The 26,646-nt window shown below is 36.7% G+C and overlaps 1 protein-coding gene across 1 annotated transcript in view; it reads left to right on the forward strand.

The window, feature by feature from the left end:
* The window catches only part of SV2C (synaptic vesicle glycoprotein 2C), an 82,747-nt gene that overhangs the window by 46,600 nt on the left and 9,501 nt on the right, over positions 1 to 26,646 (forward strand). Inside the window, exons 4-11 of the mRNA XM_061362047.1 lie at positions 10,745 to 10,878; positions 11,030 to 11,119; positions 15,238 to 15,348; positions 17,572 to 17,660; positions 18,624 to 18,788; positions 21,569 to 21,702; positions 22,970 to 23,173; positions 24,123 to 24,282. Of these exons, the coding sequence (XP_061218031.1) occupies positions 10,745 to 10,878; positions 11,030 to 11,119; positions 15,238 to 15,348; positions 17,572 to 17,660; positions 18,624 to 18,788; positions 21,569 to 21,702; positions 22,970 to 23,173; positions 24,123 to 24,282 (1,087 nt within the window). The remainder of the gene's footprint in view (positions 1 to 10,744; positions 10,879 to 11,029; positions 11,120 to 15,237; positions 15,349 to 17,571; positions 17,661 to 18,623; positions 18,789 to 21,568; positions 21,703 to 22,969; positions 23,174 to 24,122; positions 24,283 to 26,646) is intronic.

Raw genomic sequence — 26,646 nt, forward strand, 5'->3', positions numbered from 1 at the left:
CTTCAAGGGATATTTGATCGCCCATTTATATCTGGGTATATGAGTACAGCATCTGACCAAATTATTCTTGTTCATACGGGAAGGACCAGTATATGTAAAAAACCTGAGCTACCTCCCCTATAGTGTTTGTGTGCTCATTATTCTCAACACAATTTTATTTTTACACTTTCGAAAGACACCAGCAGAAAACAGTGTAAAACGAGCAAAGAGAAACAGCAAGATTTTGTAGTCAGGGCTCTGGGCAGAAGTTTTGGTACCTGGTCTCCTCAGCTTTGATGCTGGCCAAGGTGAGGAGATAACGCATTCTACTACCGTCTGTTCCTTTCTTGCTGTATTGTTTTCCATTTCTAATACAGGGGCTATTTGTTTGGGGGCACTGGAAGTTTGGGCCCCTCCTAGCATTGCCATATAATAAGAAAGGGAGGAGTCACATCTAAAGAAACCAAGGCAACACATTTAGGTTGCTTTATTTTCCCTCAGAAACCTTATGTGTTTCAACCTGATATAAGCATCTGATTCTTTCATGGTATCTAGATATCCTAGACTCTGAGGAAGTCATGAAGCTTTATAAAAGGAAAAAAATATAATATAATGCTCTGTTTATTAAACATACTGTATTTTCTTTGTTCCCTTTGATAATTACACTTCAAACACTGTGACTGTATGTCTGTAAGCAAAATCCACCCACCCCCCCTTTCTTCAGTAGCTATGATAGATTATAACTGACAATCATTGGTACATGATTTGTGAGTGCAAATAATATTTGTATTGGAAATGTTTTTCCTAAGTTTGAATTCAAGCCTTTTGGCCCACGGTTCACATTTTATACAGAAAAGCTCCATGTATTCAACCAAACATGTTTATATCATTGGCTGCTGATAGTTTAGAAGATAATTCTTAGAATGTATATGTGGTCTACTTATTAGGTCACATAAGCTGCCTTTCTCTCTCTTAGTAGCATCATATTGATCATTTTAGTTTAAAATTAAAAAAACAAAAACCAAAAAACAACCAAACATTAGAAGTAAATATTAAATAGCAAAAAAAAAAAAAAAAAAAAGGAAATGAGACTTCAAATACAGCATTGAAATGTGTATTTAAAAAATATTTTTCTTGCAACAACTTTCATGCAAATAACACATAACAAGGTTAAATTCTGACAGACTTTCTTGAATTGCATTATGTTGTGTTGTTACAGTGCAGCAGCATGTGGAAGGTAAAATGCTTGTCACTGGTAAAAGACAGAGCCTGTCTGTATTCTTCAGAAAATGTTCCAGTATTTCAATGATGATTTTGTTTGTAAGTTAGGCTAGATAAGAAAGCCCCATTTTCTTTTCATAAATTGCAATATTTTATTTTGCCTTTTCATGATTGTCTTTTTTGATTGTTTCTCTTTTTCATCTGTGAGCCCATCATTTAAATACCCTTAGTCCAGATGCACATAAATCATTGGAAGTCCTGAACCAGGACATAAACACATTTTCAATTAGCTTCCACATTTAAGAGCTGCTGATAGTAGTGTCTACAATAACCCGTGACACAGTATGTGCGCTCAGATCTATGGGTAGGCCATGGGAGGCACCACACAAAAATTGCAGACATACCATCGTATATTTATGTTGCATATTGGTAGGACAACAATATAATCAAATTTTGTTGCAGACAAGTGTTTTATTTCACACTTGATTTGTAATGACTACGGCATAATGCATTTGGCAATTTTATATTTTCTACTTATAAAAGTGTATTTTGTCTGCTGTTAATGAGTACAATTTACTCTTATTGTACTGTTTATCACTGTCCAAACAGATGTTTTGAACTTAATATACAAACCATTTTTCAACTCTTAATTAGGTGCAGTAAAATAAGAGTAGTGGAGACTAATAAGTACATGTAGAAAACCAGAGGTAGAAAACTTCAAAAGAAATCAAAAGTAAGGTCATGCAAACAAAATCTAAAACACATTTTAGTGGCATTTGATTGCACAGTCTCAATATTGACACTGATCATGATATTTTTAAGCTATGACAGCAGCATCTTTTAATGTGTTCTCTCACACATTTATTTTTTTTATATTAGTTGCATCTGCTTGATCCATCATCTGTGGAAAGCAAGACATGGCCTTTTTTTCTTAGACTGACAAGCCTGTAAGTTATGATGTTGTCAGAGTAGTGGCCAGCATCTTTTTCTCTTTGTTTAGCAGATTGTGAAGTGCCTTCACTGAACAGCTGCACAGAGCCAGACACAGGCAAGGATTTTGCAGAACTGCATGAGTACATAAATCTCTGGGGCCACTGACTCAGGCAGCCAAACAGTCACATCAATTATGTGCTACAGTCTTTATAATGAGATTTTCAATAGTATCAGCTAAATATTAACCCTTGGTGGCCTATCATTGGTTTGTTTTTTCTATATGTAAGTAATTAGAAAATCGCTTTTGCAGTTCCTCAGTGTCCATTCTGCTTTGGACTATGATGTAAACTCAGTGTAATTATTAAATAGATCTTGTTCATATTTGAAAGATACATATTAATATTTAGACACACTTTTTATTGGATTTTTAAGCTGAGAAAATTCTTAGACCATTCTTTGATTCAGTTTATTTTCCAGATCTGCCAGCTATTGTTCTGGTTTTCAATAGCAGGGATTTCATTAAATGTTTCCAGGCTCTATGCATGTAAAAATAATTAAGACAAATAAATCTTCCATCCACAAGACTTAGCTGGTCATGTAGGAGTCTACACATCCACTTAAAAAATGTCTAGTTGTTTTAAATTCAGGAAGGTCACAAGTCACTGACCTATTGCATCCCAGCACTACTTTTGATTATGTTTTTTTTTAGACTCCATTGTATTACAAGGGCGTTAAGAATATTGCAAATGTATGTATGAAAGAATTTTACATCCAAGCACTTACAGCATGTGTTGGTTTCCACAGAGCTGAGGAAGGTACCATGTGAGTCCTAATATCTTTACTTACAAGTAGATGTAGATCTATATCAGATCTTTAACTGAAAAGATAAAATTTTCCAAATCCAATTTAGATGCAGAAATATGGCAAAAGCAGGCATTTATAAGGAAATAAAACTTTTGAACCTTTGATTACAAATCACAGATCTCTTCAAGTTTTGAAGATGAACCGTGGACAAAATTTTATCTGTATCCATCTACATTAATTTCTACTGGTCTTGGGCAGTTTTCTCTCAGTAAGTCTCTCATAACTGCATACAAGGGAAGTGCAGAACATCCTATTCTTCTATTCATGAATATGCATATTTACTTAATAATTTTAATTGCAACATGGTGTTTCTCATTTTAAGAGACATAAGTTTTAAAGAGAGTTCTTGCACTGATTTGTATTTTATAAATATGAGGTAAAAAGGAAGAAAGCTATTGTGAGGATGCACAAGTAGAATATTTTAGGTTTATTATTTAAGCAGAAATGTATAGGTTTGCACTGGAAAATTTTCAAAATCTATGCTCATTATCCAGGGACTGTAATGAGTGAGGGTACACCCACTTCCCAAGGAGTATAACAATATTTGCCTTCAGAATGAAGACGGTGAAAGTAATTAAGACTTGATTCCTAGGATAGGAAGAGGTAGTTGAAGTCTGGCAAAACATCTCAGAACATAGATAGAAGTCTTAATGGTAATGAAAGTCAATATATTGCAATTCTCTGTTGAAGTGCTATGAAATTTGGTAGGTTTCCAGCCCGACAGGATGGTTGCGTTGCATTTGTATTCAGAATTGCTAAGGTACAGAATTGGATCCTACATGGTGGTTGCCAGGTGGAGGCATTTACATCACCATGGCATCTTACCAAAGTGCATTTATATTATTTCTGTCTAGTTTGAGAATGGAAAATTCTAAGTGGCCAGAGTTAAACAGAAGCAGTAGACTGCTGGGTTGTCTCCACTTCTAAGCAGTGACATTCTTTATTCCTTTCCTGTACGTGGAATGCTTTGCCCTTAGCCTTTATTTTTATACAGTATCATACTAATGGGTGCAACAATGAGCTTAAATCAGGGGATCAATCTAGCAAAGGCTCGCAAATCTCTGTATGATGATCCCACATCAGTTGAGCACAACTCCAGGCCCATGTATTGGAGAACAAACCCTAATTCTCTTAAGAATAAGGTGTGGATATATCAAGAAATCATGTGAAGGGTTTTGTACAGATTTGATATTTATCCTTCCCTTCTCCCCTTGTGGAATGGTAGCTCTTCATTTCATGTCAATTTCTTTCTTTACGGATTTGAAGAATACAGTCTTCCCCCAAATGCTGTATATTTTGGCTCTGATTTTCCTCTTATTTTCATGCCCCTGCAGTGTTTCTGAGATCTTCCAGCACTGACTTAAGACTTAACCTTGTAAGTATCATTATTCCTGTTTTATTGATATGGGTGTAGCATATAAATACACAGAAAAACACAATATAACACTACAAATTGCCAATAACTCACCATGTAATTGAATATAATCATATAGAATAGTTTGGGTTAGAAGAAACCTTTAAAGGTCATCTAGTGCAACCCCCATTCAATGAGCAGGGACATCTGGAACTAGGTCAGGTTGCCCAAAACCACCTGGCCTCGAATGTCTTCAGGGATGGTGTATCCACCACTTCTCTGGGCAACCTGTGCCAGGGTTTTGCCACCCTCTCTGTAAAGAGCTCCTTTCTCACATCCAGCCTGAATCTTTCCTCTTTTAGTTTATAACCCCTTGTACTATTGCAAGAGGCCCTGCTAGAAAGTCTCTCCCTGTCTTTTTTATAGGTCACTTCTTAAGTACTGGAAGCCTGCTCTAAGGTCTCCCCTGAGCCTTCTCATCTCCAGGTTGAACAACCCTTTCCTCACAGGAGAGGTGCTCCAACCCTGTAATCATTTTTGTGGCTGTCCTCTGGACTCTCTCAAACAGGTCCATGTCTTTCCTGTATGGAGGATAATGTCACGGAGAGTGATGGCCTGGAGACTAATTGAAGTTATTAAACAATATGTATAGAAGGAGAGGAATCTTCACCTCCTGTAAGCTGTTTTGCTGCCAGATGATTCTTTAGAGCTACTGTTCAAACCAGAATGTTTTCTGCAAAGTGCACTTACCCAAGGCTTGTTTCATCTCTGCTTTCTGTGAGTAAAAAGGTAATTTGTCCAACTGTAAGGTGTGTAGGAATCTTCTTGCTATCAGACCTTTTTTAGCCATATAATAAGTAAGGAAGATGAAAACCAGTTCTGAAAATGCCATAAGCTACCTCTTATGAAAACTCTTCTACTCTTTTGCCACCATTTCAACTATTCACCATTGCAACTATTATGTCTTTGGAACAGTCCACTGAAGGGAAGATTATCACTGAAGGAGTGAATACGCAGAAAATGTACAAAGGTCAATTTAGTTTGCAAGTCCTTTCTCTCTGGTTCTGTATAGCTTCTCTTCTGTCCTGTAAGACTTCATAAAAAGTGAACTATTAATGAGTGATTTTGCCTTACTCATGTCCGTTTTATTTACTCTGCTCAGTATTCTTCTCAGAAAGAAAATTGAAGTGCAAGAATAGCTTCCTTTGTTGAAGTCAAGATGTAGACATGCCATTCTCATCAGGATCCTTACTATCAACAGCCTACTCTAAGTCTCTGCATGCATTCATATTTATCTAGATAGGAAGGCAAGTGAGATCCTGATTTCCTAATCATAAATAGACCACTAATTAAACATCCTTTGCCACCTCTAGCATCTGCCAAGATTTAACAGATGACATGACCAGGCTGTTTGGTAACTGCAGTTCTCTTATTAGTGCTTCAGTTCTTCTAGAAAATTACACATGTTCATCTCTTCTGCCCTTTTAAAGATTAACTTCTTGCCTGTGATGGCTACTATGAGTCATAACATCCATCTACAGTCATACTCTGGGGCCAAATGAAAGTCAGATTTCAGACAGACCATTTCAATCTGTGCGCACAATGACTTACAAGCTTCCCTCATCTTTTTTTTTTATTCCTCCCCCCCCCCGATCATTGCTAGATATCATGGTTCGCAACTATTTTTTTTGTTTTATTTTGAGTTTTTTTGGTAGGCTTTGCTGGTTTTGGGGGTTCTTTTTCTATCAGGTCTGTCACAGATACATTAGCATTTCCAAGCAAAACAAACATAGCAGCTCTGTAATCTGCACAGTGTATATGAAAGGTTAAGTGAAAGGCTGATATCTCATTAGTAAACCATGAATTTTGAGGACATATGATACTGCATTATTGTCTGAAATAGGAGGATACACAGATTTCCTCCTCAATGAAGAGTAAAACTGGGCAGTACTACAGCATGTACTAGAAACATTTTAAAAGTGAATTATTGATATCACTGTTCAGAGAGAATACAGCTGGAGACATCACCTGGACTGCAGTGCCATACACTGTATACAGGAATTATGTCTGATGGTATTACAGAGCAAATTATTTCATATAGAAGGTCAGCCCTGCTCACAGCTCTCCTGGGGCTTGTCTGAATGGTAGGTAATGTTACCTGAGTGATTCGAGACCTGATAATCTCAGGGCTTCAGATAAGATCAGTGCTGGCACCTCTGTGGGAGACGGAAATGTGTCTTTAGAAAATGCCTTGTCCCTTTAATCACCGTTTTAAACATCAGCAGACCAAGTCTGAGTGTAATGTATTTGTAAAATATATCTGTTTAACACTATTACTTTCTTCTTCCATTGAACTGTTGATCCTTATGGCTCCCATGGGTAATTAACATCATCTAAAGAGCCAGGCAAATGTGGATGATACCTAGAGAGTCTTCTACGGGAGCCTTTGTTAAGATGCCACATGATGGCCTGCCACACTTCAGCTATTTTATTACCAGATTCCTTCTGCAGAAATTATCAGCAGCTGACTTGCTGAGGCAGTGGGTTTGTAGAGTATCTATCTCTACAGGCTAAAAATACCACTGTCTTTCCGATATGATATTAACAAGCTAATCACAGGAAAGACATGCATTCTACTGGAATTTCACATAAATACCATTACAGAACAATTCTGAAAACATCATTTCTGCATTTCTTGGAAACTATTATTTCACTCAGTCTTGTAAAAATGTCTGTCTAATTGAGCTTCCCCAGCTATATATCTTACCTGAACTTAATTTTTTTCCCTATTTTACCATTATTCTAATCAGTACCACTAAAGTACACGTGCTCAAATTCTAGATACCTGTTAAACATGGTAAAGTTAGGACAGACAAATAGCACTGCAATAATCTTGTATTTCAGTGCTGCTAGCTGCAAAATATTTCCAGTCCTGCTTCTAATTTCGTTTTCGCTTAGATTTGTGAAATGTTAAATAAAACAGCAATATTTAATAGTAGAAGTATTTTTGCAGATTTTTGTTATTACTTGTATTAAGTGCGGCAACAGTGTCACCAGGTGGCAATTCGCGGCAATTACACATCCTCGTTGCTGGAAATACTTCAAACTTAAAACGTTAAAAATTGAGCCTAGAAAGCTGAATTTTGACCAAAGACTGTATGGTGAAACAGAAATAAGAAAAAAAATATAGAAAGGATTCTGCAGATGAATCTATCGAGTCTATGAATAAGTTCCTTGCCTATACCTCCACACCTAATTTTAGGGATATTCTTCCATCTGCTCCCTCCTTTGATCTACCAAAAGACAGAATTTTATGCAAACTCGCATTTGTAAATTTCTGAAACTGCCATGACTCTTTTCCTCTGATTTCTACTGCATGAATAACAAAAATTGTTACCAAGAGTGGTCAGTCTTTAGCTAACTATGTTGTTAAATCTCTCTATTCTGATTGGATTTCTTTACCCACACTGGTCTCTTACAAAGGTGTTTCACAGCTGTAAGCACACATATTTTCACTGCCCACATTGCACCTTAGTGTAACCCTTATGGATTTTTACAGAACTACTGTGTTCCCTTTCAGCCCTCATTTTGAAAAGTTAAGCAGATCTTCCTCATTAGTCTGCTCTCTGATAACATACCCACTGTAAAAGATGATCCTTGTAATTGAAAATGCTGCTCTTTATCAGGTAATATAAATTTACAAAATTCAGCATAATGTGAACAGGTTTACCTCTATATTTATTCAGAAAGTCTATGATATAAATGTTGTTTTCTCTCCTTTGGAGCAAGACCTTGTTTATAACAGGCTTTTAATTTATTAACATTATGGAGTGGATGAACTGCTGTGTTGGGAGGGAAGATTTTGTTACATTGAAGTCAACATATAATTAGATATAGATTAGTATCTTGTACATTTTGGTTTTGCTCTGCTGTGTGGTGTTGTATTTCTGTAATCAGTAATTGCCATGTCTGTGATTCACTTGGCCTTTTCAGTTGTCAGTAGAGTGGGAGGGCGGTATTCAGCACAAAGGTTGCTGCAGCATCTTCACACTTAGTCACTGCAGGTTTTAAGTTGCTCTACAGCACATCATTCCCAAGATGCATTTGGGCAAAGTGTTTTGCAATTCATAAAACATTGGGACTTGCCACTGTTTTTAAGATTAATGACTCTCAAATATGGCATAGCCAGGGATCAAGGGTGAAGTTTATCTCTAGGTTGCTGTGCAGTGCTCTGAATGGAACTGTGTAGAGCTGCTGAGTCTTTGCTGTTGTGTCATAAATCACAGAAGCGAGAAGCAAATTGAGTTACAGGGAAGAACACACTTCCATTTGGTTTCAAGACCTACATTTAGGAGGAATGAAAGCCACCTTGTGAGCTAAATTCAGAACCAGTCTAATGGCCTCATTTTCCAGATGAGCTCATGACCTAGGAAACTGGGATGTGTTAAACACCAGAATAAGTCTAAACTTGCTCTGAATTCAAAATATGTTTGTTTTGCTGATCTAGTGCTGGTGCTGCTGGAAGAGACAGGACAGAAGCATCAAGATAGCTGTGTTTCAGCTGGCTTTTTTTACTAGTTGCTTCTTATAATCCTGACATTTACTGTTATAATTAACTCAGCAAATATGTTGATAAATTGCAGCAGCTAATACAATAGAGAAAAAGACAGAATAAGAGCAATAAAAAGCATAATAAACATTTCATTTAACATGCCCCTCAGATATTTGGGGTGCAAAAAAGATGTTTTGTAGGTTGTCAGGATGACAGCAGGGTGAATGGTGCACTCGTTGCATTTAATTTAGTGTGGTATGGTTCACTTACATTAATAAATTGCACCTTAAAATAAATTCTCATTTTCCAGGGCTGGCTATGAATCACAAGATATTACTGTTGGTTTTCATAACAGGTATAAAGCCAGGTTGATTACATTTACCGCAGAAGTGCCTATTGTGCAGCTCAATCTCATAAAACATAAACCAGAGCAGTGAAAGGCCGATTGTCTAAGTATACCAGTCTGTGTATTTCTGGGACAGTTTCTAATGATAAGAGCCAGTACCTGGACTGCACTGTCCTGAAAGACGAAACCCCCTGTCCTGTGCTGTCTTCCCTGTGGCCTTTTGAAACCATGTTGTAGTAGTTGTTTACGGACATGCAGACAGATCTAATTAACCATGTCTTTTGTCTAAAAAAATCAGTTAGCAAAGAAATATATAAGATCAATCTGGTATCATCTTTTTCATCAGTCAGGATTCCATTTTATTCTGGTAACTTCTTCTGCCCTTTATCATTCTTATCTTCCACTCATCTTTTAATATGTTATCCTTTGAAAATTTTACTTGAAAATTTCTGCTGTATTGAATCCAGACTAAAAGGCCAGACAATTATTCAAACAATATTTTTCTCTTTCTTTAGAGAAATTCTTAGGTTTCTTACAATTACACCTTTTCAATAGTCCAGTCATAATATACAGAACAATCAGATATTTTATTAAAGAGCTGAACTACCAGTACTACAATTTCACATACAAGTTTTCCAGTATTTCCTTTTGTGTTCTTCTCAGAATATTTTAACGATGGATTCTACAGCGTGTTATTAGCACTCAGGTGTATCTCAAAACAAGTTTTTCAGATAAGACTTCTTTTCTTGTTCATTTTTTGTAATCTTTTTTATATAACCATGAATTCTCTCTCTACTTCAGTGTTAAGGTTGTTCATCTCAGAGAGAAACTTAAATGCTGAGTATTTTTTCCTGAATATCTTGTTATGGGGCAGGGGGGTCAGCTGTCAGTTTACTTCTAACAGAATTTAAGGAGTGGTATAGTGCTCTGGAACAAGATGGAAACAGAAGTTAAGTACTATAAATGCTTTATGTGTTGCACTGTATCATGTTAGGAGACTCTTATTAAGAGTGTTGAAATTAACTCTCTGTAGAAAAAAGTTAATAAGGAAGACTGTAAAATTCCATAAAACATATCATCTGAGTGTAGCTCTTTAATTCTTCCTTCTTCCAGTATTCTTAAAAACTATTTCTTTGTGTATGTATTCTTACATATGGTGATTGTGTCCCTATTTGGTTTTTATAACTACTTTCATGCAGATTTTGATAAGAGACTTCAATGAGGATTCTTCATCTCTGTGTAAGAAAATCTCCCACCCTGCATAATATGGCAATTTTCCAGCCTGACTAATCACATGAAAGAGCATGAAACTCATTGTGTAAGATTATTTGTGAAATCATCAATATTTGTGGAAATAGAAATCAATATTTGTGGAAATAGGAACCAATCAGGTTTCATTTAATTAAAAGTATCATTTTGCATCTCCAAGAATCTGCAGACTCTCACGTACAATACTCCTTATTTCTCTACATGCTGTGAATTTCTTATTTCCTAGGATGGAGTTTCAGCATGGGCTCTGCCTACCAGTTCCACAGCTGGCGAGTATTTGTGATCGTCTGTGCACTGCCTTGTGTCTCTTCTGTGGTAGCCCTCACCTTTATGCCAGAAAGCCCACGGTTCTTGCTGGAGGTACATATAACTTTTCAAATTGTTTTTAGATTCCAGTCAGAATTATGTCTGCGTTTATATCATGACCTCCATATAACAGGCATTAATATTGTTCAGTGATAATACTAAATATTTTAATCTGTATGTATGCTGTGTTTAAATGAACATTTAGGTTGGAAAACATGATGAAGCTTGGATGATACTCAAGCAAATTCATGACACAAACATGCGAGCTCGTGGTCAGCCTGAGAAAGTCTTCACAGTGAGTACTGTTTTTGAGGCTAATTGCTTTAACACATCTGTGAGCTGGCCGATTGGCAAGGTCTGGAGTGCTTAAGCAATCAATATTAATACTCTGCATGACAAAGTAAATAATTTGCACTCTAAATTTCTAAATATAAGAACGAAATTCCTACTGAAATTGTTATATATACAATTGCTATATATACAAGTCTTCTAAAGATACAAGCCTTTGACCAACATGTTCTTGAACCTATGAATCCACATTGTATTTTTCTCTGGTGTAGCAAGACACTTAATAGACTCAATCTGTGTTTTATTTAATGAATAGGCCAGATTCAAAGCATTGATAAGTTGTTTCTATTTGAGGATAAACTGGTGATTTAAAAGTGGGGGATTTTTTGGCATCATCCTTAAATATGAAGAATATACCCAATACATTTTTAATTCCTGGATACAGTAGGACCAAACAATGGAAGGAATTTTCTTGCTTTGAAAATCAGTCTTCCTTTACAACTTGTGCCGTGCTGTGGGACTGTAAGCACTCTGCTCCCACTCAGAGCCATGTTTGGGATGTTTTTACTCTTCCAGAGGCTTTCTTCTTACTTTAATGCACACATAACTCAATTAAGAAATCCTTTCAAAGGCTCTGCATTTGCAGGCTGTCTCAAGGAATGACCATCTGACCATGTAACTTTATTTCGTTGAGACTTGCATTTTATTGCCTTGGTTGTAGTTTCCATTTACTCCATTTAGTTTTTTTTCCACAAAGAAGTTCAAAACCTCCTATTTAGTCTGAAAGAAAGCTGGTTAGCATGCCTATCATGTTAAATCCACATTTATTGATACACCTGTGATCTACCTCTAATCCCATCTAACCTAGTATTTTATTTTCTGGTTTCATTTATGGATAAAGGGATTTGCCTAACACCATACAGCTAGGGTGTAATTTCACAACCGGCTTTTGCTGATCTGAGGCTGCTTTCAAACAGAGTATGCCTGCCCTCAGTCACTCTTTGTTTTTCTTCTGCCAGTGTTGATATTCATTGACTGATTGCACAGTCAGCCATAGCACAGACGCTGTCCCCCTGCAGTGTTGCCTCATGCATGAGGAATAAGACAGAAATATACTGGGACAAAAGGTGGGAGGAAGGATCAGCCACAGTCTCACATTAGTTTAGCATAATCATAATCATGTCCTAAAGCAGCTGTGGAGAAGAAAACAAAGCACACGCTTGTTGTTTCCAGTTCTTGTGATCTAGCAAGTCTTTCTACGCCTGTTAAAATGTGACACTGAATCATGTTGAGCTCAACAGTTTATTTATAGCTATTTTTGTTAATCTGTCACCCATGAATAAGGCATGAATAAAGAAAACACACCACTTTCTTGGGATATTTGCCAGTTTCTGCCATGATAATTGGGAAAACTCAGTTCCAGATATTGAGGATTTGAAAGATGAGAAATATTGTTATGTCAAGGTTACACGTGTATAGAAGTCCCTGGTTTTAGCTTGCATTAGTATGATTAGAAAATACATCATTGTCTCCTCACTTGAAATATCAGCACTTAATCTTATTAATCCAGAAAGCAAAGAACTTATGCATAAATTTTTGGGGTCATACTTTTAGTCTCTCTTTTTTAAAAAATATAAGCTATTCCTATTGTGACATTTTGTCTCAGGAATTTATTCACATAGCTCTCCTAAACCCTTTTCTTCATCCAGTACCATTCTATGACTTCTGTGTTACTATTTTCCTCCACTTCATGTCACTAGTCACATCTGATATTCTTTAATAGTATTTTTAACTCCAAAGCTGATGTAACTTTTTTATTACTGCTGTAATTTTAATATTCTTTCCTTTGTATGTTTTCTTATCTTATCTTGATTTCATCTTTTCCTAGAAGCTTTTTTCACGTCATGTTTACTCTTGTTACTCATATTGAGGATTTTATCTTCAAACCTTTAGAATAGGGAAGGCATCAACTGATGAACAATTGGGTTTTTAGTTAGAAACTCAAATAAGTATATTCTAGTCACTGACTGTGGTGATAGTATCTTTAAAAACTTCTGAAAATCTCTCATGAGAGCAGTGACATTGTAGAGATGGTAGAAAATTGATAGTATCTTCTATTATGGAACTATCCAAGTTAAACATTTATGTACATGCTTAACTACCTTCCTGGGTCCTTAAAATATACATTCATTAGATCCATTGGTTTAAATGTTTAAGTAAAGAAAACCCTTTTATCCTTAAACCCCCAATTCTATTCACTCTTTGTGATATATTAATATTTTATTCTGCAAAAAACTTCTCTTTGCAGCAAGTCTTGATTTTGTAAGATTCAAAGCATTGTATCTTTCTAGCCATTGCTTTTAAACAGAAGTTCCATTTTCATTAAAATAGGTATTCTTTATTTTTTTCTTTCATTCTTCATATACTGACAGCTGAATTTGCATGGTCCAGATGGACCATTGTCTTGATTCAATAGAACTTTTCTTATGTTAAAAAACCATCAAGGCCAGCAGCTCTTTGTCTCCAGTCACATACAGTGGTCCTAGGATATACACATGCTTCCCCCAACCTCCAAAGCTCCAAACGAGTCAGGTGAAAAGGCTGCCTCTGAGCTTACAAGTGTGGCACTGCTTTATAGTGTGACTCAGAAGGCATGCCCTTTCTACCTGGAGGTGTGACATGTGAGGAGGTTTGTATATACAAGGTCATAAACAATCTTGGAAGACTCAACTCAGTCTTCTGTAAAACATGTTTCATAAAAGTAGTTTAAGAAAAGCTTAAAATTAATCAAATGATGCAGACAAGATTACTGCTATTGAGAAAGGCATGATGAGAAGAGTACAGTCTTGTCTTTGATGCAGTCATGATTTGGCAAGACAGTGAGCTGCAGTATTTCAGAAATGATGCTGATTATAGCTAAATCGCTTAGTGGGCATCTGTTTGTTCTTGTTCATGGGATGAGGCTGCTGGTACATCTTAACTAAAGAGTGCACATCTGTAAAAGCAGTGAGCTGAAAACTAGAGCTTTACTACCAATACCGCTATTCCCTAATGTCCTCTAATCCATTATGATGCATCTGTGGGTAGTGGTGCCACCATTCTCTTAAGAAGAAACACAAGCTATGGCGACTTCAGAAATGTCAGCCATACACTGAACACTTGGTGTCTTGCTCTCTCCCTCCCTATATATCAGGCCCTTCCCATTTTATCTTTTTTTTTTTCCATTCTCTATTTCTATTCTTTTAAAATAAACTGTGGGTGAATACACTGCCTTTTGTGATATTGGTATGAATCTGGGACCAGAGCAGAAAACAAAACCAAAACTATACAATGGTTTAAGCCTGTCAGATCCTGTGTCTGGAAAGACAATATAACACGTTCTGCTACACAGGAGAGTGCAAGTGAAAACTAACATTGTAGGCAACATCACATTCTCTATCACTGGCAGTTCTGTATTTTTCCATGATGTCTGTTTATCTCATTTCACTTTAGATGAAGTAGGTGATTGCTCATAACAGCAATAACATGCATGGTTCCAGATCATTTCACCTAACTTTTTCTCTCCTCATTAAAGTAGAGAGTTAAATTCAACATCCAAAAGACAAAGAGAGTTCCCTGTCTAACAGTAAAGAAAATAAGAACAAAAGTATAATGTTACTCAACTATTAATTCTTGATATTTCAAATACTTTTATTTGCATTACTATACCTTTAATCAGTAGACTTTCAAGAATGTTGTGATAGCAAGTCAGAAGCGTCTTGATAGCAAAATCCAGACATGGTTAACTGAGGGTTTAAATACTGTTTTATCTTTGTGGCATTAGGGATATGGACAGCAATAGTCTAGCAGAACCTGACAGTAACAGCGTTTTTTCAGTCAGAGGAAATTGATTTCCTGCATGCTTTAAAACTAAAGTTTTTCCAGTACAGTTGCATCCATAATGAAATTTTGCATTATAGTGTGCTACTGTTCCTTTATATTTCTAATGCACTCCAAGTGTAGACACAGGTTTAACATCTGCTCATTTTTAATTTATGGGGTTTATTGAAACATTCCAAATCTCCTTGACAGACAGCTAATTATTCCATAAAATGCAAATATTTGCTGCTCTGTTTTTATTTTTAGGTTAACAGAATCAAAACTCCAAAGCAGATAGACGAGCTTATAGAAATAGAGAGCGATACAGGAACTTGGTACAGGAGGTGTTTTGTTAGAATTCGCACAGAGCTGTATGGCGTAAGTAACAACATCTCTGTTTGTTCTATAACCTGTTACCTTTCCTCTTTTTAATAAGCCTCCAGATATGGGATGGATTATTGAGCTCATGCTGGTGGTTGCTACAATGCTGCATTTTCCATGGATTGGCAGATCCAGGAACCTGTGCAAGGTTCTCATTTCCTGACCCCAGAGAGGTGCTGGTGAATCACAGAGGCTGGTCCCAGTTTGTGAGAAGGAAAATGCACACTAATGATGGCTGATAGTTACATAGCTGTATTCCCAAGCATCATGGTATAATACGTACTGGAAATGTGTATCAATATATACCTATAGAAAGAGGTAACACATCATGAGATGGAAAGTTTGCAGCATGAACTTGAGGCAGCGACATTATGTACAAATGGTAAAGTCATGAATAAATTGTGTAAATGGATGTCATAAAATCTTCATAAGGATTTGTATCTTCATGTATTTTTAAGCATGTTAAATGTTTTACCAGAAAACTATGTTAGAGCTATTTCTGAGGGTTTAATGCAAGCTCAATGGGAGTGTGCTCCATATTCTTTTTTACTTCTTTGCAAAGCCAAAATTATACAGTACCTTTGAACCTTGTAATGAAAATTGAGAAAAGTGTCATTATTAAAAAAATAAAAGTTAGAAATGTCTTTTCACAGCTGTTAAATATCTGGCATCTTGAAGGTCTCCAGAGCTATGATAAAGTGCTGTAAACCAAGGTTTGTCACAAAACTGCTTGGTTTGGAAAAATGGCATTTTCACTATAAAAAAATACCAAACAAAAAAACCCCAACCAAACAAACCCAGAAGGTACCTGCTTTTAGAGTTATTTGTACACAAATGGAGTAGTTGAAGGTTAAAATATTACGATTTTGCCCTGTTACCAAACTATCTTTAAAACTAAACTGCGTAGTTACAGAGTGGCCGTCTCATATGCTTGCTATCTCACCGGACTAGCCCCTGGGTTAGAGCTCCTTGTTGCACAATATGTGCTGAAACCTCCTAAGGTAGACTGATACTTCCCTTCAAAAAGAAAAAATCACCTTGAGATGAGAGAGAGGGGAGAGAACACCATTCTCAGTTGGCTCTGCTGTAGTGTCTCTGACCTGGAGGTAGTCCTATCTTTCCTTTTAGTTAAAGTACCAATTTCTAGCTGTGGTAGGTTATGACAAATCAAACTCTGTGTCACTATTGAATTATGGAATATAGTTTATCTAAACTTAAAACAGTGTAATACTGGGAAGTCAGAAGAGAACATTTTTGACAAGATCTTGTTTATTTGACATAGTGAAATGAAGTTGCCTAGGTACTGGAAATTTTGAGGTGATCAGAGCAGAGGGTAAATTAATAAACACTGTGCATACTGATGTGTAAATAATTTTATATAGGCCAGCAATGTGTGCCTGCATCTCAGAAAGCCAATCACAACCTAAGCTGCATAAAAAGAAGCATAGCCAGAAGATCTGCCTCTCTACTCTGGTCTTGTGAGACCCCACCTGCAGTACTGTGTCCAGCTTTGGGGCCCCCAACATAAAAAGGACATGGACCTGCTTGAGCAAGTCCAGAGGAGGCTGCATAGATGATTTGGGGGCTGGAGTACCTCTCCTATGAGAAAAGGTTGAAGAGGTTGGGACTGTTAAGCCTGGAGAAGAGATGGCTCCAGAGAGACCTTATACCAGCCTTTCAGTACCTAAAGGGGGCTTATAGAAAAGATTGAGGGAGAATTTTTACCAAGGCCTGTAGTGACAGGAGAAGGGGTAAGAGTGTTAGACCATAATAGGATAGATTTAGACTGGACGTTAGGAATAAATGCTTTATGATGAGGGTGGTGAGGCACTGGAACAGGCTGCCCAAAGAAGTTGTGACTGCCCCATCCCAGGCAGTGCTCAAGGCCAGTTTGGGTGGGGCTTTGAGCAACCTGATCTAGTGGTAGGTGTCCCTATCTGTGGCAGGAAGGTTGGAAAGAGATGATCTTTAAAGGTCCCTTCCAACCCAAACTGTCCTATGATTCTATGAAAAGAAGTCAAAAGTCATATAACATGCACAACCTGGCTATATCTGGAGATTAACATACTTGTGTGACCAGTGACTTGCGATTAGCATAGAGTTTCCTCCTCTCTCAGAGACCCTGAGGAAGCAAGCAAATCAGAATCAAAAAGGTTCTATCATTTAACAAAATTGTTCAAAATACAATTTATAATAAATGTATTTCCTAATGATTTACAGATTTGGTTGACATTTATGAGATGCTTCAACTACCCAGTGAAGGATAATACCATCAAACTTACAGCTGTATGGTTCACCCTGTCCTTTGGGTAAGAGTGGTGGAAATCTTAAATAATTTTTGACAGACTTGATGGACAGAAGAATTATCTGCATGCAAATTTTATCACTGTGATTATCTTTTTTATTCAGAAGGGTTTTATCCAGTATCTTTCCACAAAATGTTGTATCTGTGTTAGCCTGTTCTTACTGCAAGCTTACCTCAGCAAAAATATCTGATTCAGAAAAGAGCATCTGGTGGGAGCATCTCTCAATATTTTTATTTTGTGGTGGATTCTACTATGATGGACTGTCATGGTTTAAACCCAGCTGGTAATTCAGCATCATGAATCTACTCATTCACCCCCCATTTTTCCCCCTCCCCAGATGGCCTGGGAGGAGAGTAGAAAGAATGTAAAACCCATGGGTTGAGATAAGAACAGTTTAATAACCAAAATAAAGTAAAATGTACTGATAGTAGAAAGAATACCAACAATAGCAATAATAATAATAATAGGAAACAGCAAAAAAGAAACGAAAGCTCAGAAAACACAAGAGAAGCACAATACAATTGCTCACCATCTGCTGAACGATACCCAGCCCGATCTGAGCAGTGATTTGTCCCTTCCAGGTGACTCCCCCCAGTTTATATACTGGGCATGATGTGCTGTGGTATGGAATACCCCTTTGGCTAGTTTGGGTCAGCTGTCCTGTCTCTGCTCCCTCCCAGCTTCTTGTGCCCCTCCTTACTGGTAGCGCATGAGACTAAAAAGTCCTTGATTAGAGCAAGCATTATTTAGCAACAACTAAAACATTAGTGTGCTATCAGCATTGCTCTCAGACTAAAGCCAAAAGATAGCACTACACCAGCTATTAGAAAGGATAAATAACAGTTACAGCTGAAACCAGGATATGGAACAACTGCTCCATCTCATAAGAGCTGTTCATCCTCAACTTAGACAGATTCCCCAACAAGTAATACTGGCGACTGAGCTTTTTGCTGGTTTTTTTTGCAGCTACTATGGCTTATCTGTCTGGTTTCCTGACGTCATTAAACATCTGCAGTCAGACGAGTACGCATCCCGAGTGAAACATTTCCGCAATGAGGAGGTTTCACATTTCGTCTTCAACTTCACACTGGAAAATCAGATCCACAGCAATGGAGAATACATCAATGACAGGTTTAGAGATTTCCTTATATACTGGCTTAGCTGAAATAAAAATGACATTTTGAAGCATGTCCTAATAATCTCGTATTTTTCTCCATCAGCTAATGACACTTGCTTTTGTTACATTTTAATGGGAATTTATTCCTGATATTGATTTCTTGTGCCTTGTGGAGCATGGGGAGAAATGGACCTATACCTGACCTAGTGGTTCCTGTGTGAGGATCCCCAAGCAAACACAGCTTCCTTGTCATCCTGAAGAATAGACCAAAAAGCCTAAATTAACAGTATGTCCTTTCACAGTGGGATTCAAATATCTTCGGACTCTACATACACAGCATATTGTAGGGGCCTGAGAACGGACATACTTTCATCTCTGTTGCTAATTCTTTTCTTATATGAATGAAAGACGCTTCTATGAAAATGCTGAACATTGTGATGTTAGCATCTTATCACAGAAAAATAAAAGCTAAATGTTAGCATAAATCAATAAAAAGTACAAACAGATCTGAATGGGAAACAACATGCTGGCAATAACTTCTGTGTTGTTTCGTTGGATTTTTTTTTTTCAACTGAATCTGAACATATTAAGGCTCTAGCTGGACTTCACAGATAACTAGGGAACTTCAGGGAAAATTAAACACAGGTGGTTAAGGTATCTGGGTTCTCTTCAGTTATAACCATGTGACTGGTCTACTGGAGTTGTGATGCTAAGTAATTACTATTTCCATAGGAAAATAAACCTAGCTGAGTAAAATCACTGGCTTTTGTAATACAAGGGTTTTAAAATTATTTTCATAAGAAATTGAGTTTTGACACAACTGAAAGTTTATGCACTTCAGACAAGAAGATGCAGTTATCTCATTTTCAAACTAGCCATAGCTTTCCGGTTTCACTCCTTTCTAGGACGTAGATGATCTCCTAAAAGCAAAGAACTATCTATTGTCAGTAACTAGCAGCACTTCATCAACTGAGGCCTTATAAGTTTAAACTGAAAATTCTTGTAAAACACTTGATCTAATATTTATCTGTTCCAAAACACTAATTTACTCTTTCAAATATGCGTATTTAAGAAGCCTCTCACAGTTATATGAAATGACCAAAATATATTCCACAGAAGTATTAGCTCATTTAATATTCTTCCTCTACAAATATTTAAATACTCCACCCACCCTAAATCTGTATTTCCCTCCTGCTCTTTCTTAAATAGAACATCCATTAGCACTTGACTTTTTGCTTTGTTACATCTCTCTTGGGTTTTAATGCAAATCATAGCAACACCAATTTTAATATAGTCATATTTCCTGTCCAAAGCTAGAAAATGCATCAGAAGAATGTAGGGCATGTAGTCTGTCATTTCTTTTCCAACTGAATAATTTAATTGCTAAATTTTCTTTGTTCTCCTCTGGAATTAGGCTACATTTTGAAATGGGAAGTGCTATGTGAAAAATGATAATGAGTTGACACCAAACACTGATTTTAATCAGTCTGTCACAAATAAAAAATGATACAGTAAATGAAACTAATGGGCTGAAAACACCATTCTTCTGACCAAGAGATAAAGAGAATTCATTAGCTGGAAATCTTTTCCTGTAACAAACAGGATCATCTTTTCTCTCCTTTCTCATAAAGATTCCAAGAACTTTATTGGTGACAGTTTAATTCCTACTATTTCGTAGGTAATATATTTTGTGTCCTACTGTTACTATTAGTCTTATAATAAGAAAATTATTTAGCTAGTCACACTATGTTTAATTACAGCAAAGCCAGGTCTATGTTTTGAAGGCTTTGACATTTTAACAGTTCTTACAGCTGTATAACAATTAAAGCACTGCTTTTAAAACTCTTGCCAATTTGAGTGAAGTCTGCCAGCAAAACTAAGAGCTTGTTCCACACCTTCATATGAAATAGAAGACGTCACAAAAATAGTGATGTAATTCTATGTCTCTTTTTTTTTTTTTCTTAGCATAGTAATGTTATTTTCTAAAATTATACTAAAAAAGGCTTGCAGCATTTTTTTATTCTATTAACATCGTGGTAGAAAATTATTGCTAGTAATGCACTTCCTCATTGACTTTTTCTGTGAATTACTTGAATGACAGTCATGATCAAATTCCAGAAGCTAAATGACTCAGTAGGAAGAGGGATGTTCAGAAATAAGAAAAAATTACTAAAAATTTGCTTATACCTGTTTTACGTACACAGTAATTGCAGTTGCATCCACATGCACAGGGGGAACAAACACAAACTTCCAGTTAGATAGGTAGCTGTGTAACTGGCAATATAATCATTGTGTTCTTGTTTTGTATTTGAGGCTAACACAATGCCCACTGTGTTTGTCTGAAAAAATACAAGTTCTTTAGAATATTCTTTTCTTCCAGCTTCCTGGTACTAGCAGGAGATTGTTTGTTCCAAGAGATTGAGTTTCTGGAGCATGATATCCCAATTTCTGAATGTAACGTCAAGTTAAAAGTAATAGTTATTTTCCAAGGCTATTCCATTTAATGTCATGACATTGTTTTTCTGATGATGATTAAGGACAACTAATAACTGAAATATTATCAAAGGAACTGTTGTGGCCGGTAGCTGTGTGGAGCTTTTCTTCTTATTAATGTTTTTTTCTGAACAATAGTACTCTAGAATCAGGTAATCATTAATTACATCCCCAGAATGCCTTTAAGGAATCATTGTTACTGGGGTTAATATTTTTTGGACTTGTACAGCTGCGTCAGCTTGACCTGTTGCTCTTTCTAACCTATGAAGGTAGACTGACAGAAATTATTTCTACTGGACAGGTTTATTATGATGAAGTTTAAATCAGTAACCTTTGAAGATTCACTTTTTAAGAACTGTGTGTTTGAAGATATTACTTCACTGAACACATACTTCAGGAACTGTACTTTCGTGAATACCACCTTCTACAACACAGGTATTATGAGAAAAAATGCTGAATATCCATACAGCTGTGTGCTCTCACATTTGTAATTTCTGGATTTCTGATAAGGCATACTAAAAGCCCTCTTGTAAGGAATAGAAAGCTATAAAAAAGCAACAGGCCTCTAAAATGTTATAACAGAAAAGTGAAAGGATCAGATCCCACCTGCACTAGAGATACCTCAGGCCTAATACTGACTCAGATAATAAACTTCTCTTTGATTTTAATATTGCTAAAGAGATTCACTCTAGAAGGGAGAAAATATGTTTATTGCTTTACTGGTAGGTTTAACTTATGGGGGGAGGGGTTTACTTGGTCTAAACAGGACTGGTGAAATACACTGTTTATTGTGCTTGCTGTGGCACGGGAATCAGAGTTCAGGATAAAAGCTACCTAATCTATAATTGTTCCCACTCTCCTAAGTATTGTAACAAAAATGGGAATGCATATTTTCATATGTTAAGCAGAAGACTCTTTTTTTCTCACTTTATTAAAACATAACTGAAAGTAGAACATGGCCACCTAAGCTTGTGGAAAAGATGGGACACTTCCTACCAGTTTCAAGCAACTCCAGCAGTCATACTATTAATAGACTTAGGTTTCAGAACAAGTGGCACCCAGCATTCTTTGCATGAGAGGAAGGTATTCATGATTCAGGGTTATAAGGCTGACAGGAGGAATGGAAAGCAAATGGAAGTTTAGGGAGAGATCTCTGAAGTGCTGTTGGAAGAATGGCCTGAACAGCTGCATGTGGGAACTCATCTGTGTTTGAGCTGAAGACCATGAGGCCTTCTCAGAAATGAAAACTAGTTTAATCTGAATTCTGAATGAATGTCTCACTATAAAGGAAGTCAAACCAAACTGACCGTAATTTGCACTCATCTAAAAGGCTATCTGATATGGAAACAGAAGATCTGATACCAAGCAAAACACAGTGACAGAAACTTGCAGATACACAGTACCTTTTAAGCAAGACCAACTGGTGCTGAAAGAACTTAACCAAATACAGTCCAAGCAGAGCTGAAATACTGTATATGTTGCCTAACTCAAGGCCTTGACTCCTTTTTTTTTCATGAGCTTTGCATATTTTTGTATTGAGAGAAAAAGGTATCAGAATTATCAGCGATAACTAATCCCATTTTATGAAGCAATAAAAGCTCAGAATTGTCATTAAAGCTGTGTAAACTTGAAATGTTTCTAATCAAATGTGGCACATGGAGTCAGCTGTTACCTGAAATGTCCCTTTTTCTTCTTTCCACAGATCTCGAGCAGTATAAATTTGTTGACAGCGAATTGATAAATTGCACATTTTTTCACATCAGGACAGGATGCCAGATTTCTTTTGATGATGACTACAGTGCCTACTGGATTTACTTTGTTAATTTCCTGGGAACTTTGGCAGTGTTACCAGGGAATATTGTATCTGCTCTCCTGATGGATAGAATTGGACGGTTAACGATGCTAGGTAGAGGCTTTGATTTAACACAAGGAACAACACCAAAATCTAAAGCTGTCCTGATAAAGTAACATGTTCTCTTTTTAAATAATCTAGTTCAGAGAGATGCAGAACATTCCTTCTGCAGATACTTTGTTTCTGTGGCATCATAACGGCCATTTTAAAAAGTCACCAATTTAGACACTAGGAACAAAAGGTTCTGTAACCGGTTCTGCTGTGCCACAGTATCAGTCATTGCTCTTCCACACTAATATTACAAAACCATTATTTAGGCATTTGAGATGAGATTTTGGAGAGTGATGACCATTGGCTCCTCTCTGCTTCAGCTGAAAGAAAAGCGAGATGGGCACAGGTGAGATGTGCTGAGATGCTCCTCAGCTAGTGAAGCAGCCCCTTGGAAGAGTCAGAACTCCTTTGCTGTTATCTACTTAGCAAAGTAAGACAATTGAAAGATAACTCCCTTGGATTATTTTCAATGACAAATCTGTTTTCAATTTACTTAAATCTGGTTTACTTAAATAACTATGTGGCAGTTCAGTGTGTTATTTTCTAGGAGAATATCTCTATATAAATGCAATTCCCACTCAGTGCTTTTATTGCTACAATATTTAAATGAGTTTCATGTAATTGCAGAAGATGATAAACAAGGGAGAATGGGGTTGTTTTCCCTGAATAGCTTAATTATTGATTTCAGAGGTGGTTTCAATAAACTTTATACTACGTACTTTATGATATATCCTAATATTTCAGGAGTTACTTTTTTTCCTATGAGCACCTTACAGTGCTTGTCTGCCTGACTGGTCTTTCTAGCAAAGGAGGTCTCTTTTTTTAACTCAAGTATTTGTGTTTAGAAACATTAAACATGCGCTTTGTGTTTAGAAACATTAGACAAAGCAAACAATGGTAATTTTAAAAATACAGGTCTGCCTTATGCTCATTTTACCTGTTTCAAACCTAGGTGGTTCCATGGTTCTCTCTGGCATCAGCTGTTTTTTCCTGTGGTTTGGGACCAGTGAATCCATGATGATAGGTATGCTGTGCCTCTACAATGGCCTCACCATCTCAGCATGGAACTCTCTAGATGTTATTACTGTGGAGTTATATCCTACTGACAGAAGGTACGTGCATATACACCTCCCCTAATTTTACTGACACTATCTATCAGTAGAAATGGTAATTAGAAATGGTTATATATGGGCTTTACAGAGGTAAGTGGTATTTTGAGTGGGCTGAATTAATAGTTTGACTTACAAAGGGGAAGAAGATGGTTTTGAGCTACTTGGTAATTTGCATCAAACATCCCCTAATGAGGAAAATACCACAAATGTAACTTCATGTCAAAAAGAAGGTCTAACTGCTGCTCTCATTTAAAACAGCTAATGACTAGTATTTCTGAAAACAATAATGGAATATTTCTGGGTTTCTCTTAGTGCAGCTGGCTATAAAGACAGTTGTTGGTCCGAAACAGCAATATAGCTGCATTAGTCTATCAGCTGTGAAACGGTGGGGATGATAATAAAAATCACTGTCTGGAGCTGAACATCATCTTCTGGATGAGACTGTGCGCTTGAATCATGCTGAGCTGTTAATCAGTCTGCTACAGATTTGTATTCAGGGTCACTAGGACTGTACATACTCAGCATTAAGAGGATACAAAAATGTCTCAGGCACTGCTCCTGACTTTTCAGAGCTCTTACCAGAAAACTCAGAGCAGTTTTCATGTCCTGCAAGCATTGCTGCTAGATGACATGGTTTGGCTTTGATTCCCAGAAACAGGTACATTTTAATGCTAATTTTATGTCGCTTAATGGAATAAAGGAAGAACAGTTGAGTCATATGCTATTGTATGTCAAGTGTAAGAGCACATTTTCTTGGAAAGGCTGGGATATTTCTCCTTCCTTCTCTCCTGAAACAAACTTTATGTAAAATTGCTTAGGCTTCTGCCTAGGGACAGTGTGCTCTTTCTCCTGTCACAGTCCTATTCATTAGAAGTTTCAAATACGATGAAAAATATCTCCAGTTTATAAATGCATGATGCCTTCTTTTCTTTTCATTTGCATTATGAAAGTATATGCTTCTTCACACAAGACATTGATATGCACTGTTGTGTTTGTATTGAATAACCATACTAGGCTACTTATGAATCTAAAAAACTAAGCTTTAATATTAAGAGCTAATGTTTATATTATATCTCAGAAAATTGCTCTCTTGGCAAGAATTATACCATCATCCAAACTCTATAATATAATTCTAATAAATATATAGAAATAGCTATCTTTTTTGCATTCCTGAATGTAGCAACCACAAATATTTTCTTAAAATGAAGAAAAAACAACTGGAAAAGCCATTGATGTTAATGGAAGCAAAAATAATCATGACTAGGAATGATAAAAAGAATGTAACTGACATGTATTCCAGATCATATGTATTGGTAGATAATAGTAGTTGGCCTTTTGTCTTATCAATATAAAAAGGCCGATAAGCCAAATCTACCTGTGCCAGGAAAGACATTGCCCACACATACTGTAGATGAGATTTTTTTTTCAGAATTTTAAAAGTGGTGGAACCATTACTGCCAGTTTTTGCCGGCTGATCGTAAGAAAATTATGAGTTCTAAAAGTCACTTCCTAGACATGTGGTTTCATAGAATTATTTGAAAATTAATAGCTGCAGGGACTCAAATAACTTGCTTCCCAGGATTTTTTCTTGGTTTTTTTTTTTTTGTTTGTTTGTTTGGGTTTTTTTTTTTTTGTTTGTTTTGTTTTGTGTTTTTTTTTTTTTATCCAGAGCAACTACAGTTTATAAGCCACCACTGCCCATCTCTGATGGTCTTGTCTTTCCTTCTAATAGATTTTTTATCTCCACAGCCAGGTATAACTTGCCACATTTTGCTGGGAATTCCCACCTTCTGCAAGTAGGTGTATGGCTGAACAGCCTTCCCAGGCATATATGGTACAACAAGCTGCATGATCTGCTTTTGTGTATGAGGTCCTTCATACCCATAATGATGATCTGTTTCAGTGGAAAGCTGCATCCAGAGAGAATCTGGTCCTGAATTTGGCTTTCAGCTTCCCCTCAAAAGACAATCTAGGCACAAAAGCTTTGCTCACTCTGTCACTATTTTACTATTCCAATAGGCACATTTTCGTACACCCAGTCAATGAAATGACCACAAATTAGCAGCAAAGTGCAGCTGGAGATTGGACTGGACTAAAAGTGCGTAAAGGAGGCTAGTTCATGCTGCCATGCACAAGAGACCAAGCTGGGTAACCCCTGCTTTTCCTCCTGTGCAACTCCTCTTGGAGACTAGCCAGTTGCCAAATCACTGGGACTTTGCCAGTATTGTGCAGCATAATACAAAAGGTGTTTCATAAATTGTACTCCACGTTATTTAGGGACTATACTGGCTTTTTGCCAGATAGGGGTGTGGTGAGCAATTTGGAAATGTGCATATATGCAATACATAGCACATATCTACCACA

The sequence above is a fragment of the Neopsephotus bourkii genome, unplaced genomic scaffold (assembly GCF_033783945.1).
Source record: "Neopsephotus bourkii isolate Nb327-2 ecotype Australia unplaced genomic scaffold, CSIRO-AGI_Nbou_v1 NB_1076, whole genome shotgun sequence".
Taxonomy (NCBI): Eukaryota; Metazoa; Chordata; class Aves; order Psittaciformes; family Psittacidae; genus Neopsephotus; species Neopsephotus bourkii.